This window comes from Apteryx mantelli, unplaced genomic scaffold, assembly GCF_036417845.1.
Source record: "Apteryx mantelli isolate bAptMan1 unplaced genomic scaffold, bAptMan1.hap1 HAP1_SCAFFOLD_40, whole genome shotgun sequence".
Classification (NCBI taxonomy): Eukaryota; Metazoa; Chordata; class Aves; order Apterygiformes; family Apterygidae; genus Apteryx; species Apteryx mantelli.
The window spans coordinates 2784022-2803370 of NW_027118755.1; the positions used below are offsets into that span (position 1 = coordinate 2784022).

The following is a 19349-nucleotide window of genomic DNA, read 5'->3' on the forward strand; positions in this document are numbered from 1 at the left end:
GGGGGGGCACCCAGGTCCATTGGGGGCTCCCAGGTTATGGGGGGGGGGGGGGTCCTATGTTGGGGGAGGGGCCCATGAGGGGGCTCCTAGGTTATGGGGGGGGGTCCCAGGGTGGGGGGGGGTCACCCAGGTTATGGGGGGGGTCCTATGTTGAAGGGGGGGGTTCCCTGGCTATGGGGGGGGCACCCAGGTCCTTTTTTGGGGGGGGGTCACTTAGGGGGTCCCTAAGGGGGGGGTCCAGCTGTGGGGGGGGTCCCCAGTCCACGGAGGGGGGGTCCCTGATCCGGGGAGGGGGATCCAGATGTTAGGGGGGATCCAGTGTGGGGAGGGATCCAGATGTTGGGGGATCCCCCGTGCGGGGGGGGGGGTCTCCAGCTTTTTTGGGGGGGTCCCAGGTCCACGGGGGGGGTCCCAGGTCCATGGGGGGGGTCCCTGGTCCATGGAGGGGGGCAGATCCCGACCCATGGGGGGGGGATCCAGATGCTGGGGGGATCCAGTGTGGGGAGGGATCCAGATGTTGGGGGATCCCCCGTGCGGGGGGGGGTCTCCAGCTTTTTGGGGGGGGTCCCAGGTCCACAGGGGGGTCCCAGGTCCATGGGGGGGGGGGATCCCCGACCCATGGGGGGGGCAGATCCTGACCCATGGGGGGGGGATCCAGATGTTGGGGGGATCCAGTGCGGGGAGGGGGGGACCCAGATGTTGGGGGATCCCCAGCATGGGGGGGGGGTCTCCAGCTTTTTGGGGGGGTCCCAGGTCCACGGGGGGGTCCCAGGTCCATGGGTGGGGGGATCCTCAACCCATGGGGGGGATCCAGACGTTGGGGGGATCCAGTGTGGGGAGGGATCCAGATGTTGGGGGATCCCCCATGCGGGGGGGGGTATCCAGCTTTTGGGGGGGGGTCCCCACTCCGTTGGGGGGGGGGTCCGGCCGCCCCCAGCTCTACGGCACTTGGGGGGGGGGGACACGTGTCGCAGGGTCCCCCCCACTCCATCCTCATGGTGGCGGCGGCGGCGACGGGGGGGGGCGGAGGTGACGCCGGTGTCCCCAGAAGTGGGGGGGGGGTGTCACCGGTGGGGGGAGGGGGGGGTCCCCTAGCAGCGCCCCACCTTGGCGTCGCCGATGGCCCCCCAGACGTCGAAGACGAACTCGTCGGGGAAGGCGAAGTCGCCGAGCTGGGCGTCGAGGGCCTGGGCCAGCGCGTCGGGGTCGCGGGCGTCGCGGCCCAGCTCCACCATGGTGGCCGCTGCGGGGACAGTTGGGGACGTTTGGGGACAGGCAGGGACAGGCAGCGCTGGGGGGGGGCTCAATCCTGCTCCACCGTGGTGGTGGCGCAGGGGGACAAGGGACAGTTGGGGATAGGCAGCATCAGGGGGGCCCGGACCAGCTCCACCATGGTGGCAGTGGGGACGGAGGACAGTTGGGGACAGGCACGGACAGGCAGGGACAGGCAGCACTGGGGGGAGGCTCAATCCTGCTCCACCGTGGTGGCGGTGGCAAGGGGACAAGGGACAGTTGAGGATAGGCAGCATCAGGGGGGCCGGCTCAGCTCCACCATGGTGGTGGTGCAGGGGTACAAGGGACAGGCAGGGACAGGCAGGGACAGGCAGCGCTGGGGGGTCTTAGCCTGTCTCCACCATGGTGGTGGTGCAGGGGATCAAGGGACAGTTGGGGATAAGCAGCATCAGGGGGGCCCGGTCCAGCTCCACCATGGTGGCAGTGGGGACAGAGGACAGTTGGGGACAGGCAGGGACAGGCAGCGCTGGGGGGCTCAATCCTGCTCCACCATGGTGGTGGCGGAGGAAGACAAGGGACAGGCAGGGACAGGCAGGGACAGGCAGCGCTGGGGGGGGCTCAATCCTGCTCCACCATGGGGGTGGCGGCAGGGGGACAAGGGACAGGCAGGGACAGGCAGGGACAGGCAGCGCTGGGGGGTCTTAGCCTGTCTCCGCCATGGTAGTGGTGCAGGGGGACAAGGGACAGGCAGGGACAGGCAGGGACAGGCAGCGCCGGGGGATCCCGCTCCCCCACGGTGGTGATGGCAGGGGGACAAGGGACAGTTGGGGACAGTTGGGGACAGGCAGCAGCAGGGGGTCCCAGCCCAGCTCCACCATGGTGGCAGTGGGGACAGAGGACAGTTGGGGACACTTGGGGACAGCCAGCGCTTTCCCCCCCGCCCAGCCTGCCCTGGGAGCCTTGGGGGGGCGAGGCCAAGCAGGTTGCACCCATGGGTGGGCAGGGGGTTCCCGGGTGGCCATGATGAGGGGCACAAGGCACCCAGCACCCATGGGTGGGGGGGGGACACTGTGGGGGGTTCCCAGGTTCCCCCATTGGGGAGGGGGCAGAAGGCACCCATGGGTGGGGGGGGGGGGACACTGTGGGGGGTTCCCAGGTCCCACCACCGGTGGGGCGCAGAAGGCACCCACGGGTGGGGAGAGGCACCACAGGGGGGTTCCCAGGTGCCCCCGGCAGGGGGGACACAGCACCCAGCACCCCCGGGGTGAGGGGGGGAGACACTGTGGGGGGTTCCCCCATTGCGGGGGGGGGGGGGGACGGGCGGCACCCCCCCAGCACCCATGGGTGGGGGCGCGGGGCTCACCCAGCTCGGTGTCGCGGATGCCCATGTAGCTCTCGAGCAGGTCGTCCACCTTGGCGATGGCCATCTCCTCGAAGGCCGAGGGCTGCGGGCAGGGAGGGGGGGGGGGACACACAAAACGGGTGACGGGGGGGGCATCCGTGTCCCCCCCCCAACCACCGCAGGGGCACCCCGGGGTGCTGCCGGCACCTACCTGCTCCTCCACGGTGGCGGGACCCCGGGCCCGGAGGCGTAGGGTGCCCCGGCCGGAGCCCAGCTGGGTGCTGCCGCCTTTGCCTCCTGCCGCGCGCTGGCTGATCATGTCTGCCCGTGGGGGGGGGGTCAGGGGGGGCCCCCCAAGACCCCCCCCCGCAAAGGGTGGGGGCATCTTGGGACCCCCGTCACCCACCCCCGGACCTTGGGGGTTCCCCCCCCCCCCCGTGTCACCCTCCGAGGCGAGGATGGGGTCCCCGTTGTGCCCCCCCTTGGGGGTGGGAGACCCCCCATATCCCCTTTGGGGACCCCCCTGTCCCCCCCCTCCAGGGCATTGGGGTCCCTGTTGTGCCCCCCCTTGGGGTTGGGGACCCCCCATCCCCTCCTTGGTTTTGGGGACACCCGTGTCCCCCCCCCGGGGTTGGGGTCCCCCCATATCCCCTTTGGGGACCCCCCGTGTCCCCTCCCAGGGCATTGGGGTCCCTGTTGTGCCCCCCCTTGGGTTTGGGGACCCCCCATGTCCCCCCCCAGGGTATTGGGGTCCCTGTTGTGCCCCCCCTTGGGTTTGGGGACCCCCCATGTCCCCCTGTTGGGTTGGGGGACCCCCGTGTCCCCCCCCAGGGCGATGGGGTCCCTGTTGTGCCCCCCCTTGGGTTTGGGGACCCCCTGTGTCCCCTCCCAGGGCTTTGGGGTCCCTGTTGTGCCCCCCCTTGGGTTTGGGGACCCCCCGTGTCCCCCCCTTGGTTTTGGGGTCCCCCTTGTCCCCCCTTGGGTTTGGGGACCCCCCCCATGTCCCCCACCCCAAGGTGATGGAGTCTTCTCCAGCCCCACAGGGAGTCCCAGTGACACCACGGGGTCCCGGACACCTGGGTGCCTCCCACCCAACCCACGGGTGACAAGGGGGCAAGGACACCTTGGGGTGGCCCTGGGGACCCCCCCACCCCATCCTACTGGTGGGGCTCCCAGTGCTCCCAGTGCTCCCACAGCTCCACTACAGAGGAACCATCTCCAGTCTTGGGGGACAGGAGGGAGCCTGGACACCTGGGTGCTTCCCACCCAACCCATGGGTGACGAGGGAGCAAGGACACCCCAAGGTGGCCCTGGGGACCCCCCCACCCCATCCTACTGGTGGGGCTCCCAGTGCTCCCAGTGCTCCCACAGCTCCACTACAGAGGAACCATCTCCAGTCTTGGGGGACAGGAGGGAGCCTGGACACCTGGGTGCTTCCCACCCAACCCCTGGGTGACAAGGGGTCAAGGACACCCTGGGGTGGCCCCGGGGACCCCCCCACCCACCCATCCAGGTCATGGGGGGGGACCTCACCGAAGGCCTTGCGGGGCTCGGTGAGCTTGAGGGCGAAGGTGCGACCCTTGGGCAGCTCCTTGAGCATCTTGGCCACCTCGTAGTGACGGGCGCCCACCAGGCTCTGCCCGTTGATGGCCTCGATCATGTCACCCACGCCGATGACGGCGATGCGGTCGATGACGCTGCCCTCCTTGATGCGCTGCGGGAGAGAGGGCCCAGGCGTCCGGGTGCTGCCTGACCTCCCCCCCCTCCCCCAGCCTCCACCACGGGGTCACCCGCCGCTCTGGCTCACCCCCGGGCCTGGGACACGGAGATGGGATGAGGGGATATGGAGATAGAAGAGGACACGGAGATGGGGTGGGATGACGCGGAGGTGGAGGAGGACACACAGATGGGGTGGGGACATGGAAATGGAGAAGGACACGGAGATAGGGTGGGGACATGGAGATGGGGTGAGGGGACATGGATATGGGTGGGGACATGGAGATGGGGTGGAGACACAGAGATGAGGTGGGGACACGGAGATGGGCTTGAGGGGACATGGAGATGGGGAGGTACATGGGGATGGGATGGGGGGACATGGAGATGGAGAAGTACACGGAGATGGAGAAGGACATGGAGATGGAGGAGGACATGGAGATGGAGAAGGACACAGAGATGGGATGGGGGAACACAGAGATGGGGTGAGGGGACATGGAGATGGGGAGGAACATGGAGATGGGATGGGGGACATGAAGATGGAGAAGGACACGGAGATGGGGTGGGGGAACATGAAGATGAAGAAAGACACAAAGATGGGTTGAGGGAACATGAAGACGGGGTGGGGGAACACGGAGATGGAAGAGGACACGGAGATGGGGGAGGACACGGAGATGGGGTGGGGGGACACAAAAATGGGGTGAGAGAACATGAAGATGGAGAATGACATGAAGATGAAGAAGGACACAGAGATGGGGTGGAGGGACATGGAGATGGAGGAGAACATGGAGATGGGGGAGGACACGGAGATGGGGTGAGGGAACACGGAAATGGGATGGGAGGACATGGAGATGGAGGAGGACACAGAGATGGGATGGAGGAACATGGAGATGGAGAAGGACATGGAGATGGGGTGGGGACACAATGGGGTGAGGGGACATGGAGCTGGCAGGGGAGAACCCAGGCAGGATGCAGCCGGGCCGGGAAGGTCATTAGCCGGAATTAGCCGGATGCCGGAGGAGATTGGGGCTGCTCCGCGCTCGGCGCTGCGCTCCCCCATGTCCCCAAAGTCCGGGTTGTCCCCAGGTCCTCCCGGTGGCTTGGGGACAGGCTGGGGTGGTCCCATGGCCCTCAAGGATGATCTGTGACATCCCCAGGTCCCCCCTAACCCATCTAGAGCCCTGCGGGGACCATTCAGAGTGTCCCCATGTCCCCTCCAGGATGGTCCAGGACATCTCCATGTCCACCTAACCCCCATGGTGGCTTGGGGACAGTCCAGGATGTCCCTGTGTCCCCTCAGACATCCCCATGTCCCCCCAACCTCAAAGTGGCTTGGGGACAGTCCAACATGTTCCTGTGTCCCCCAGGATGGTCCAGGATGCCCCTGGATCCTCCCAACCCCCATGGTGGCTTGGGGACAGTATGGGGTGTCCCCTTGCCCTCCTGGGATGATCCGGGACATCTCCAGGTCACCCTAACCTCCATGGTAGCTTGGGGACAGTCTGGGGTGTCTCCGTGTCCCCCTAGGATGGTCCACGACATCCCCAGGTCACCTCAACCCCACAGTGGCTTGGGGACAGGCTGCAGCGTCCCCATGTGCTCCTGGGACAGTCTACAATGTCCCCAGGTCCCCACAGCAGCTTGGGGACAGTCCAGAGTGTCTCTGTGTCCCCCCAGGATGGCCCAGGATGTCTCTGGGTCCTCTCAACCCCTACAGTGGCTTGGGGACAGGCTGGGGTGGCCCTGTGACACCCCAGGAAGGTGTGGGACATCCCTAGGTACCTCCAGGTCCACAATGGCTTGGGGACAGGCTAGGGTGTCCTCCTGTCCCCCTGGGATGACCCAGGATGTCCCCAAGTCCCCCTAACCCCCACAGTGGCTTGGGGACAGTCTGGGATGTCTCCATGTCCTCTTGGGATGGTCTGGGATGTTCTCAGGTTCTCATAGCCCCATGGTGGCTTGGGGACAGGCTGGGGTGTCCTCATGTCCCCCCGGGATGACCCAGGACGTCCCCAGGTCCCCCTAACCCCCACAGTGGCTTGGGGACAGTCTGGGATGTCTCCACGTCCTCTTGGGATGGTCTGGGATGTTCTCAGGTTCTCCAAGCCCCACGGTGGCTTGGGGACAGTCCGAGATGTCCCTACATCCCCCCCCCCCCCCAAGGTGGCTCAGGGACTGTTTGAGGTGTCCCCACACGTCTCCAAGTGGCACGGTCCCCTCTCAGCTCCTCCAGGACGGTCAAGGTCATCCCCCCACCCCAGGGCTCTGTGGGACATTCGGGGCCAGCCCCAGGGGGGGAGGTGACACGTGGGACAGTTGTGTCCCCACACCTTGATGAAGGCGTAGCCGGCGCCGTTGTCGGTGATGGTGAGGCCCAGGGCCTCCTCGGACTTGAAGACCTCGACCTCCTTGCGTTGGCCCTTGGTGTGGGCGAAGATGAAGTCCTCGAGGCCGATCTGGCCGCCCAGCAGCTTCTCCATGTCCACCTTGTGCGTGTTGAGGGTGCAGAACATCACCTGGCCGGGGTGGGGCCGTCAGCAGCGCGGGGGCACCCGGAGCCCCACCCCGGGGACACGTGGGACCGCCCCAGGACAACATGGGACCTCCCTCCCCCTTCCTGCGGACACCCAACTCCAGGGACACGTGGGACCCACCAGGACAACATGGGACCTCCCTCCTGGGGACACATGGGACCTCCTTCCTGAGGACACCCAAACCCAGGGACACGTGGGACCTCACAGGACAACACGGGACCTCCCTCCTGGGGACAAGTGGGTTCCCCTTCCTGAGGACACCCAACCCCAGGGACATGTGGGACCCACCAGGACAACATGGGACCTCCCTCCTGGGGACATGTGGGACCTCCTTCCTGAGGACACCCAACCCAGGGTGACACGGGACCACCTTCCTGGGGACACCCAACCTGGGGGCACATGGGACCTCCCAGGACACATCGGACCTCCCTCCTGGGGACAAGTGGGTTCCCCTTCCTGAGAACATCCAACCCCAGGGACACATGGGACCTCACAGGACAACACGGGACCTCCCTCCTGGGGACATGTGGGATCTCCTTCCTGGGGACACCCAACCTGGGGATACGTGGGATCCGCCAAGACAACACGGGACCTCCCTCCTGGGGACATGTGGGATCTCCTTCCTGGGGACACCCAACCCAGGGTGACACAGGACCACCTTCCTGGGGACACCCAACCTGGGGGCACATGGGACCTCCCAGGACACATGGGACCTCCCTCCTGGGGACAAGTGGGTTCCCCTTCCTGAGGACATCCAACCCCAGGGACACGTGGGACCCACCAGGACAACACGGGACCTCCCTCCTGGGGACACGAGGGACCTCCTTCCTGGGGACACCCAACCCCAGGGACACGTGGGACCCACCAGGACAACACGGGACCTCCCTCCTGGGGACACGTGGGACCTCCTTCCTGAGGACACCCAACCCAGGGTGACACGGGACCACCTTCCTGAGGACACCCAACCTGGGGGCACATGGGACCTCCCAGGACACATGGGACCTCCCTCCTGGGGACAAGTGGGTTCCCCTTCCTGAGGACATCCAACCCCAGGGACACGTGGGACCCACCAGGACAACACGGGACCTCCCTCCTGGGGACAAGTGGGTTCCCCTTCCTGAGGACATCCAACCCCAGGGACACGTGGGACCCACCAGGACAACACGGGACCTCCCTCCTGGGGACACGAGGGACCTCCTTCCTGGGGACACCCAACCCCAGGGACACGTGGGACCCACCAGGACAACACGGGACCTCCCTCCTGGGGACACGTGGGACCTCCTTCCTGAGGACACCCAACCCAGGGTGACACGGGACCACCTTCCTGAGGACACCCAACCTGGGGGCACATGGGACCTCCCAGGACACATCGGACCTCCCTCCTGGGGACAAGTGGGTTTCCCTTCCTGAGGACACCCAACCCCAGGGACACGTGGGACCTCACAGGACAACACGGGATCTCCCTCCTGGGGACACGCGGGATCTCCTTCCTGGGGACACCCAAACCCAGGGACACGTGGGACACCCCCAGGACAACACGGGACCTCCCTCCTGGGGACACGTGGGACCTCCTTCCTGAGGACACCCAACCCCAGGGACATGTGGGACCCACCAGGACAACACGGAACCTCCCTCCTGGGGACACGTAGGACCTCCTTCCTGAGGACACCCAAACCCAGAGACACGTGGGACACCCCCAGGACAACATGGGACCTCCCTCCTGGGGACACATGGGATCTCCTTCCTGGGGACACCCAACCCCAGGGACACGTGGGACCCACCAGGACAACACGGGACCTCCTTCCTGGGGACACGTGGGACCTCCTTCCTGGGGACACCCAACCCCAGGGACACATGGGACCCACCAGGACAACACGGGACCTCCCTCCTGGGGACACGTGGGATCTCCTTCCTGGGGACACCCAACCCCAGGGACACGTGGGACCCACCAGGACAACACGGGACCTCCTTCCTGGGGACACGTGGGACCTCCTTCCTGGGGACACCCAACCCAGGGTGACACGGGACCACCTTCCTGAGGACACCCAACCTGGGGGCACATGGGACCTCCCAGGACACATCAGACCTCCTCCCTGGGGACACGTGGGACCTCCTTTCTAGAGACACCCAACTCTGGGGACATGTGGGACCTCCCAGGACACATGGGACCTCCTCCCTGGGGACACGTGGGACCTCCTTTCTGGAGACACCCTACCTTGAGAACACATGGGACCTCCCGGGGACACATGTGACCTCCTCCTTGGGGACACATGGGACCCTCTTCCTAGGGACATTCTCCCTGGGGACACGTGGGACCCCCTGGGACATAAGGGACCCCCTTCCTGGGGACCCTCACCCTGGGGACACCTGGGCCCCTGCTGGGGACACGTGGGACCTCCCCCACCCAAGGGACCCCTCAGCCTCTCCCGGGGTCCTCTACGGGTGCCCTGTCCTGCCACTGGGGTCCCCAAGGGTCCCCTCCTCCACAGGGTGCCACCCGGGTCACCCACGTACCCAAGGTCCCCCTGAAGCCCTGGTGGCCCCCCAACCTGCTCGTTCCTTGTGGGTGCCCTGCCCAGGGCACCCAAAGGTGCTCAACCACAGGCATCCTGACTCCCAGGACCCCCAAAGCACCCAAGGGTGCCCCGGCCCTGACTCTACCGACACCTGAGACACCCCCAGCACCCAGGGGTGCCCCGGCCCCGACTCTACTGACTCCTGAGACACCCCCAGCACCCAAGGGTGCCCCGTCCTCGACTCTACTGACACCTGAGACACCCCCAGCACCCAGGGGTGCCCCGGCCCCGACTCTACTGACACCTGAGACACCCCCAGCACCCAGGGGTGCCCCGTCCCTGACTCTTCTGACTCCTGAGACACCCCCAGCACCCAGGGGTGCCCCGTCCCTGACTCTTCTGACTCCTGAGACACCCCCAGCACCCAGGGGTGCCCCGTGCCCGACTCTACTGACTCCTCAGACACCCCCAGCACCCAGGGGTGCCCCAGCCCCGACTCTACTGACTCCTGAGACACCCCCAGCACCCAGGGGTGCCCCAGCCCCGACTCTTCTGACTCCTGAGACACCCCCAGCACCCAGGGGTGCCCCGTCCCCAACTCCACTGACTCCTGAGACACCCCCAGCACCCAGGGGTGCCCCATCCCTGACTCCACTGACACCTGAGACACCCCCAGCACCCAGGGGTGCCCCAGCCCCGACTCTACTGACTCCTGAGACACCCCCAGCACCCAGGGGTGCCCCAGCCCTGACTCTACTGACTCCTGAGACACCCCCAGCACCCAGGGGTGCCCCAGCCCTGACTCTACCGACACCTGAGACACCCCCAGCACCCAGGGGTGCCCCGGCCCCGACTTTACTGACTCCTGAGACACCCCAGCACCCAGGGGTGCCCCGTCCCCGACTCTACTGACTCCTGAGACACCCCCAGCACCCAGGGGTGCCCCGTCCCCGACTCTACTGACTCCTCAGACACCCCCAGCACCCAGGGGTGCCCCAGCCCTGACTCTACTGACTCCTGAGACACCCCCAGCACCCAAGGGTGCCCCGTCCCCGACTCTACTGACTCCTGAGACACTCCCAGCACCCAGGGGTGCCCCATCCCTGACTCTTCTGACACCTCAGACCCCCCCAGCACCCAAGGGTGCCCCATCCTCGCCTTTCCTGACACCTCAGCCCCCCCCCAGCACCCAAGGGTGCCCTGTACCCGACCCTCCGGACCCCCGAGTTCCTGCGCGATCCCGCCGTGCCCCGTCCCCGACCCTCCCCCCCTCCAGTACCCCAGCACCCCAGGGTGCCCCAGCCCCGACTCTCCCCACACCTAAGACACCCCCAGCACCCAAGGGTGCCCCGTCCTCGCCTTTCCTGACACCTCAGCCCCCCTCAGCACCCAAGGGTGCCCCGTTCCCAACTTTCCTGATCTCTGAGACACCCCAGCACCCAGGGGTGCCCCGTCCTCGCCTTTCCTGACACCTCAGCCCCCCCCAGCACCCAAGGGTGCCCCATCCTCAACTCTACTGACTCCTGAGACACCCCCAGCACCCAGAGGTGCCCCATCCCCGACTCCACTGACTCCTGAGACACCCCCAGCACCCAAGGGTGCCCCATCCTCAACTCTACTGACTCCTGAGACACCCCCAGCACCCAGGGGTGCCCCATCCTCAACTCTACTGACTCCTGAGACACCCATAGCACCCAACGGTGCCCCATCCCCGACTTTCCTGACACCTCAGCCCCCCTCAGCACCCAAGGGTGCCCCGTTCCCAACTTTCCTGATCTCTGAAACACCCCAGCACCCAAGGGTGTCCCAGCCCCAACTCTCCTGACTTCTGAGACTCCCCCAAGCACCCAAAGGTGCCCCGTCCCCAACCCTCCGGACCCCCGAGCTCCTGCGCGATCTCGCCGTGCCCCAACCCCGACCCCTCCCCCCCCAGCACCCAGCACCCAGCACCCCGGGGTGCCCCGCGCCTCACCTCGCCGGGCGGGATGCGGAACGCTTCGGCGATCTTGCCGTAGAGCTCGCGCACGTTGCCGAAGCCTTCGACGCGGCCCGTGGGGCTGCCGTGGGCTAATTGCGTGTGGAAAACGAGCCGGGGCCGGAGAGCGGCGGGCGCCGGGGGGGCGTCACCGGCGGCGGCGCTGGCGGCGGCCCCCCCGCCCGGCGGCACCCCTGGGTGCCCCCCGCCGCGGCCCCCCGCCGCCTCCTCGTTCTCCACCAGCAGCGGCGGCGCCTTCTTGCGGCGGCCCAGGCCCAGCGGCATGGGGGGGGGGGGGTGGGTGCTGGGGGGGTGGGTGCGGGGGGGGTGGGTGCTGGGGGGGGTGGGTGCTGGGGGGGGGGCGGAGGCCTGTGGGGGGGGAGGAAAGGGAGAGTGAGGCACTGGGTGGGGGGCCCTTGGGTGCCGCGGGAAAGGGGTGACTGAGGCACGGGGGGGGGCCCGAAATGGGGAGGGGGGGGTGAAGTGGGGGGGGCCCTTTTGGGGCCTTTGGGTGCTCTGGGAAAGGGGTGACTGAGGCACCGGGGGGGTGAAGTGGGGGGGGCTATTGGGGCCTTTGGGTGCTCTGGGAAAGGGGTGACTGAGGCACCGGGGGGGGGGAGTTGGGGGGGGGTTGTAGGGCCCTTGGGTGCCCCGGGAAAGGGGTGACTGAGGCACCGGGGGGGGGGAGTTGGGGGGGGTTGTAGGGCCCTTGGGTGCCCCGGGAAAGGGGTGACTGAGGCACCGGGGGGGGGGAGTTGGGGGGGGCCCTGTGGGGGCCTTTGGGTGCCAGGAGTCCGGGCCCCCCCCCTCCCGGTGTTCCCGGTTCAGCTCCCGGGATGCGGCTGCTCCCGGTTCCCCCCCCCCCTCCGGTTCCGGTTCTCCCTCCCCCACCGGCCCCTCACCGGTCCCCGGTTCCTCCCCTCTCCTGGCCCCCTCCCCAGTCCCCGGTCCCGGTCCCCCCGGTCCCGGTGCCCCCCCCCCGTCCCGGTCCCCCCCCCGGTTCCTGTCCCCCCCGGTCCCGGTGTCCCCTCACCGTCTCCTGTCCCGGTGCCCCCCTGTCCCGGCCCCCCCCCGGTCCCGGTTCCCCCCTGTCCCGGTGCCGATCCCGATCCCGGTCCCCCCCCGCTCCGGTGCCGATCCCGGCCACGGTTCCCCCTTGTCCGGTCCCCCCCCGGTCCCCCCCCCCCCCCCGCCCCTCACCGTCCGCGTCCCCGGGCCGGGCCCGTCACTCGGCAAACTCCAGCCGGGCGCTGCCGGGGCCTGACCCACTGGAGAGGGGCGTGACCAGCGCCTCCGCGCCGCCCAATGAGCGCGCAGAGGCGCCGCCCGCTGGCCCAATCAGAACGCAGCGGCGCCTCCCCGCCGACCAATAGGCGCCGCGCGGGGCGGGGCGAAGCGGCTCCAGGAAATGGCTCCGGCCGGGGGCGGTGGACGGGGCCCAACCCAACGCCGGCACGCGGGCGGCACCACCGCGGGCGGGGGAGCGGGGGTGGGTGGGCGGCACCCCCCCCCCGCTCTGCTCGGCAATGAGCCCGCCCACGGGGGGGGAAGGCGGCGCCAGGCGCAGCCAATCAGCGGCGCGCAGGCGGGCGCGGACTACAAGTCCCGGCATGCCCCGCTGCGGGCGCCAAGCGGGGGCGCTGCTGGGAGCTGTAGGCGGCGGCAAGACCTGAGCTTTGAGGGGGGGGCAAAGCCCCAGGGGAATTTGGGGGGGGGGGGGAAGGAGAGGCCCACGGAGCAGCAGAATTTGGGGGAAAAAAGCCCAAAACTGGTGCAATTCAGAAGGAAAAAAGAAGAGAGGATCAGGGTCCTGCACCCCCATAGGAATTAAGGGAGCCCTGTTCAATTTGGGGGGGGGAAACCCCAGGAGTGGCACAATTTGGGGGAAAAAAGCCCAGGATCGGTGCAATTTTGGAGGGGGGGCACCACCCAGGCCAGATTTATCCCCCCCCCCCCAAAATCCCCTTAGCACCCGCCCAGCCCTAATGCTCTTAACCCCTCCCCCAGCCCAGCCGCTAATCCCCCCCCCTAAATCCACACCCGGATCATCCCCCCCCTTTTTTTCCCCACCCCCCACCTCCATTAAAGAGGCTTTGAGCCCCCCCCCCCCCCCCGCACACAAACAAGCCAACATTCCCGGTTTTCCTAATTACAGGTCAAATTTTACAGGAATTTATACAAAACCCTCCCAAAATATCTGTACACGAGTGCCGAGAGCCGGCTCCTGTTCCAGGAGGGGCCCCCAGGCAACACCATTCCCCCCCCCCCCAAAATATTCCCCCCCTTTTTTTTAATCCAAATAGGATAACAAAATCGCTCCCCCCTATCCGAAGGCGGAAAAGGCCTTCGAAGGAAGTCCAAGGTGCTGGAATATTTCCCCCCCCCCCCCTTCCCTCTCCCTCTTCTCCAAAGCCAGGGCAACACCACAGGCCGGAAGTCAGGGTCCATCTCCGGTGTCGGAAAAATCCCGGTGTCCATCTCCACTGTCGGAAAATCCCAGCGTCCAACAGGGCTTTCCGGGAAGGGTTAAAGTCTCCAGTTATGGGCGGAGCAGCGGGGAAAATGCTGGGAGCAGCGAGGAGGAGGCCGAAGGGCAACAGCGGAGCCGCCCCGCGGCACATCGTCACCCTCGGAGAGGGGGAAAAAGGGGGCGGAAAGAGGGGGGGGTGGCACATTCCAACCCCCCCCACAGCAGGGCGAAGCCGGCACCCTCTGGAAAACAGGGAGATTTTCCCCGCCGCCGGGAAAATCCCACTTTGGTCCCCACAGAAAATAGGGCAAACAAAATAATCATAAAAAAATGCTCCCGCAGTTCCGGCTAAGTCCTTAAAAAAACCCGGGAAGCATTTAGAGAGGCAGGACCTGCTCCAAGATGGTTTTGGAAGCGGGCGGGATGCGGTCTGGGAAGCGGACATCGAATTCGATGACGAGGTCGCCGCGCCGCTCCGGGCTCTTGGGATAAGGAAGCCCCTCGCCGGGGATGCGGCGCTTGACGCCGGGTTTGAGGACGTCCTTGAAGACCATGGGGATGGTGCGACCATCCAAGGTGGGAGCGTTGACCGTGCAGCCGCACAGGGCCTAAACAAGAGGGAAAAAAAGGGATCAGCATCCACAGGAGAAGCCGGAGACTCCATAAAAGCTACCACAACGTGGGCAGGAGGTGCCAGCGCGCGGTTGAAATGGAGCTCGGTGGTGGCACGTGGACACAACGGAGCTCGGCGGAGCTTGGTGGTGGCACACAGCACATGGACACAACGGAGCTTGGTGGTGGCACATGACCACAACGGAGCTCGGCGGTGGCACATGACCACAACAGACACAATGGAGCTGGGTGGTGGCACGTGGCACATGGACACAACGGATCTCGGCCATGGCACATGGCCACATGGACACAGAGCTGGGTGGTGACACATGGCACATGGACACAACAGAGCTCAGCGGTGACACATGGCACATGGACACAACGGAGCTTGGTGGTGGCACATGGACACACAATGGAGCTCGGTGGTGGCACATGGCACATGGACACAACAGAGCTTGGTGGTGGCACATGACCACAACGGAGCTCAGCGGTGGCACATGGACACACAATGGAGCTGGGTGGTGGCACATGGACACAACGGATCTCGGCCGTGGCACATGGCCACAACGGAGCTGGGTGGTGGCACATGGCCACATGGACACAATGGAGCTGGGTGATGGCACATGGCCACAACGGAGCTCAGCAGTGGCACATGGCCACATGGCCACAACGGAGCTGGGTGATGGCACATGGCCACAACGGAGCTCAGCAGTGGCACATGGACACATGGCCACAACGGAGCTGGGTGATGGCACATGGCCACAATGGAGCTCAGCAGTGGCACATGGACACATGGCCACAACGGAGCTGGGTGATGGCACATGGCCACAACGGAGCTCAGCAGTGGCACATGGACACATGGACACAATGGAGCTGGATGATGGCACATGGACACAATGGATCTTGGCGGTGACACATGGCACATGGCCACAACAGAGCTCAGCAGTGGCACATGGACACATGGACACAACGGAGCTGAGTGGTGGCACGTGGCCACAACAGACACAACGGAGCTCAGTGGTGGCACACGGACACAACGGAGCTCAGCGGTGGCACCCACCTCACGGAGGCTGATTTTAGCCGGGTAGATGATGTCGGAGCCGTCACGGCGGAAGACGCCGTGGGGTTTGTCCTTGAGGACGAAGACGACATCGGCGGGGACGTTGCAGGGCGTCTGGTCGCCTTCTTTGGGGAAGGTGATCTTGGTGCCTTCTTTCCAGCCCCGTTTCACCTCGATGGTGAGGATCTTGTCCTCGTGCGCACCGTCTTGCCGTCGGGGTTGAGGCGCTTGTGGGAGATCTTCATCTTCTTGGTGCACCCCGAGTAGATCTCCTCCAGGGAGACCTTGAGGTCGTAGAGGACGGGGGGATCCTGGCGGCGGCAAACGCTCTCTGGGCGGCTCGAGGCCGGTGAAGCCGAGGTTGCCGAAGGCTCCGGCGCGGGAAGGCGGCGAAGGCGTCGTCGTCGTCCTCGTCGCCGTTGCGTTGGGCGAAGAAGGTGTCGAAGGGGTTGCGGCCGTCGAAGAATTCGGCGAACATGGCGTGGGGGTCACCACGGAAGGTGTAGCTGAAGCAGGGGCCGTTGGGGGCGCCGGGGCCGCAGGCGGGGCCGCCGCCTTTGAGGCCTGCGGGGGGGGGGGGGGGGAGAGGAAGCACCCAAAAATTATATATATAATTCAAGAAATCAAAGCGCTAAAAACAATAAAGAAGTAAATCGCTAAAAAACAAGATAATAAAGAAGCAAAACCGCTGAAAAGATAATAAGAAATCAAAGCATTAAAAAAGATAATAAAGAAGTAAAATCGCTAAAAAAATAAGACAGTGAAGAAATCAAATCGTTAAAAAATAAGATAATGAAATCAAAGCACTAAAAAATAAAATAAAATCGCCAAAAAAAAGTAAGATAACGAAGAAGTCAAATCGCCAAAAAAAAGTAAGATAACGAAGAAGTCAAATCGCCAAAAAAAAGTAAGATAACGAAGAAGTCAAATCGCCAAAAAAAGTAAGATAACGAAGAAGTCAAATCGCCAAAAAAAAGTAAGATAACGAAGAAGTCAAATCGCCAAAAAAAGTAAGATAACGAAGAAGTCAAATCGCCAAAAAAAGTAAGATAATAAAGAAGTCAAATCGCCAAAAAAAGTAAGATAATAAAGAAGTCAAATCGCCAAAAAAGTAAGATAATAAAGAAGTAAAATCGCCAAAAAAGTATGATAATAAAGAAGTAAAATCGCCAAAAAAGTATGATAATAAAGAAGTAAAATCGCCAAAAAAGTATGATAATAAAGAAGTAAAATCGCCAAAAAAGTAAGATAATAAAGAAGTAAAATCGCTAAAAATAAGATAACGAAGTAAAAGCATTAAAAAATAAGATAATAAAGTAGTAAAATCGCTAAAAAATAAGTAAAAGTATTAAAAAATAAAGTCAAAGCGCTAAAAAACAAGATAATAGAGAAGTAAAATCGTTAGAAAAAATAAGATAATAAAGTAAAATCGTTAAAGCCGAATCAAGAAGTTAAAAATCAAAACTCGCTTTCTCGGGGCTCCGTTCGCCCCCCCCCTTTTTCCGACGCCGTTTCGCCAACGCCGGGGCCGGATCCGGTGTTTTTTTCCCCCCCCTCCGCCGTGGTGCCGAAACCGGTTCTGCTCCTTAGGCGCCAGGCGGCACCCAGCACCCACCCAGTGGGTGCTGGCACCCAAAAACAGGTCGGCCCTGCTCGGCGAGGGGCCCCGGGCCAAGCGCTGCTGCTGCCACCGCCGCCGCCCCCCCCCTCGGCGCACCCATGGGTGCCCCGAGCCATCGGGTGGTTGGGTGGGGAGCAGGAGCTTCTCCCCCACCCACTGTGGGGGTCAGGTCACCCCCACCCAAAAACACTAGCACCCTGGGGGCTCCTGGCACCCTAAGAGCACCCAGTGCCCCCCCAGCACCCCAGGGACTCCCCACCTTCACCCCCAGCACCCTAAGAGCACCCACTGCCCCCCCCCAGCACCCCAGGGACTCCCCACCTTCACCCCCAGCACCCTAAGAGCACCCACTGCCCCCCCCAGCACCCCAGGGACTCCCCATCTTCACCCCCAGCACCCTAAGAGCACCCACTGCCCCCCCCAGCACCCCGGGGACTCCCCCCCTTCACCCCCAGCACCCTAAGAGCACCCACTGCCCCCCCAGCACCCCGGGGACTCCCCACCTTCACCCCCAGCACCCTAAGAGCACCCACTGCCCCCCCCAGCACCCCAGGGACTCCCCACCTTCACCCCCAGCACCCTAAGAGCACCCACTGCCCCCCCCAGCACCCCAGGGACTCCCCACCTTCACCCCCAGCACCCTAAGAGCACCCACTGCCCCCCCAGCACCCCGGGGACTCCCCACCTTCACCCCCAGCACCCTAAGAGCACCCACTGCCCCCCCAGCACCCCAGGGACTCCCCATCTTTACCCCCAGCACCCTAAGAGCACCCAGTGCCCCCCCAGCACCCCAGGGACCCCCCATCTTCACCCCCAGCACCCTAAGAGCACCCAGTGCCCCCCCAGCACCCCAGGGACTCCCCACCTTCACCCCCAGCACCCTAAGAGCACCCAGCGCCCCCCCAGCACCCCAGGGACTCCCCACCTTCACCCCCAGCACCCTAAGAGCACCCACTGCCCCCCCCAGCACCCCAGGGACTCCCCACCTTCACCCCCAGCACCCTAAGAGCACCCAGCGCCCCCCCAGCACCCCAGTGCCCCCCCACCTTCACCCCCAGCACCCTAAGAGCACCCACTGCCCCCCCCAGCACCCCAGGGACTCCCCACCTTCACCCCCAGCACCCTAAGAGCACCCACTGCCCCCCCACCTTCACCCCCAGCACCCTAAGAGCACCCAGTACCCCCCCCGCACCCAAGCTCCCACCCTCCCCCCCCCAAAACCCCACTTCCCCCCCCTCAACTAGGCCTCGGGGCTCAGGCGACCCCCGGGGCCGGTGTCCCCCCCCCCCCCCGTCCTCTCCCCCGGTACCGGGGCCCCGCCCCCCCTCGACGCCCTGCCCGTTCCCGGTACCGGTGTGTCCCCCCCCCCCAGTACCGGTGTGTCATCGTCCCCCCGGTACCGGGACCCCGCCTCCTCCAGGCCCTCCCTCTTTCTCCCCCCCTCCCGGTACCGGTGTCCCCCCCCCCCCGACACTCTGCCCCCCCCCGTACCGGTGTGTCGTCGTCCCCCCGGTACCGGGACCCCGCCTCCTCCAGGCCCTCCTCCTTCGCCTCCCCTCCCCGGTACCGGTGTGTGTCCCCCGGTACCGGTGACCCGCCCCCCCGGTACCGGTGTGTCCCCCCACACACACCGTACCGGGACCCCGCCCCCTCCAGGCCCTCCCGGTACCGGCGCTCACCTTCCTCGCCGTACTTGTCGAAGATCTCGCGTTTCTTGGGGTCGCTGAGGACGTCGTAGGCCTCGGCCACCTCCTTGAAGCGCTCCTCGGCGCCGGGCTCCTTGTTCTTGTCGGGGTGGTAGCGCAGCGCCTGCTTGCGGTACGCCCGCTTGATGTCCTCGTCGGAGGCGCCGCGGGCCAGGCCCAACGTGCGGTAATAGTCCTTCCCCATGGCGGCGGCAACGAGCTAGCACCGGGCGCGGGCCGAGCGGCCCCGCCGCCGCCGCCGCCGCCGCTTAAATACGGCCGCGGCGGAACCTTCCAGAGCGTCCCGCCGCCCTCCAGAACCTTCCGGCCACGCCCCCTGCGCCGGCGCGGGCCAATCGCCGCGCGCCTCCCTCCGCGGCGGGAGCCAATCGTTGCCCGCCGCGTCACGGCTGACGGCATACAGGGGCGGGAGGGAGGGTTGAGGAGGAAGGGAGGGGGTGCGCATGCGCGCGCGCGCGGCCTCGCCCGCCCCCGCCTGCCGCCCGCCCGCCCGCCCTCAGGGGGCGGGGTCTCGGCTGGCCACGCCCACCCCCTGGGGGACGGGGGGGGGCGCGACCCCTGCCGCCG

General features: G+C 65.5%; 2 protein-coding genes across 2 annotated transcripts; both read right to left on the reverse strand.

The window, feature by feature from the left end:
- Nucleotides 1-440: 440 nt before the first annotated feature.
- On the reverse strand, nucleotides 441-11598 carry GIPC1 (GIPC PDZ domain containing family member 1). Its single transcript, XM_067317388.1, has 6 exons — nucleotides 11311-11598; nucleotides 6619-6804; nucleotides 4109-4289; nucleotides 2787-2896; nucleotides 2597-2678; nucleotides 441-1243 (listed from the first exon to the last, which is right to left on the reverse strand). The coding sequence occupies exons 1-6, from the start codon at nucleotides 11596-11598 to the stop codon at nucleotides 1092-1094; spliced, it is 999 nt and encodes a 332-aa protein (XP_067173489.1). The 3' UTR covers nucleotides 441-1091.
- Nucleotides 11599-13615: 2017 nt separating this feature from the next.
- Nucleotides 13616-19082, reverse strand: LOC136996506 (dnaJ homolog subfamily B member 1-like). Its single transcript, XM_067317432.1, is given in 6 exon segments — nucleotides 13616-14391; nucleotides 15456-15652; nucleotides 15655-15803; nucleotides 15805-15836; nucleotides 15838-16019; nucleotides 18756-19082. Coding segments are annotated over 6 exon segments (1002 nt in total). The 5' UTR covers nucleotides 18967-19082; the 3' UTR covers nucleotides 13616-14160.
- Nucleotides 19083-19349: the final 267 nt, after the last annotated feature.

Coding starts and splice junctions, on each gene's coding strand:
- GIPC1 (XM_067317388.1), bottom strand. CDS start 11,598: ATGCCGCTGGGCCTGGGCCGCCGCAAGAAGGCGCCGCCGCTGCTGGTG. Junction 4,290..6,618: donor CCGGCTACGCCTTCATCAAG/GTGTGGGGACAC, acceptor TCTCTCCCGCAG/CGCATCAAGGAGGGCAGCGT. Junction 1,244..2,596: donor CATCCGCGACACCGAGCTGG/GTGAGCCCCGCG, acceptor CTGTCCCCGCAG/CGGCCACCATGGTGGAGCTG.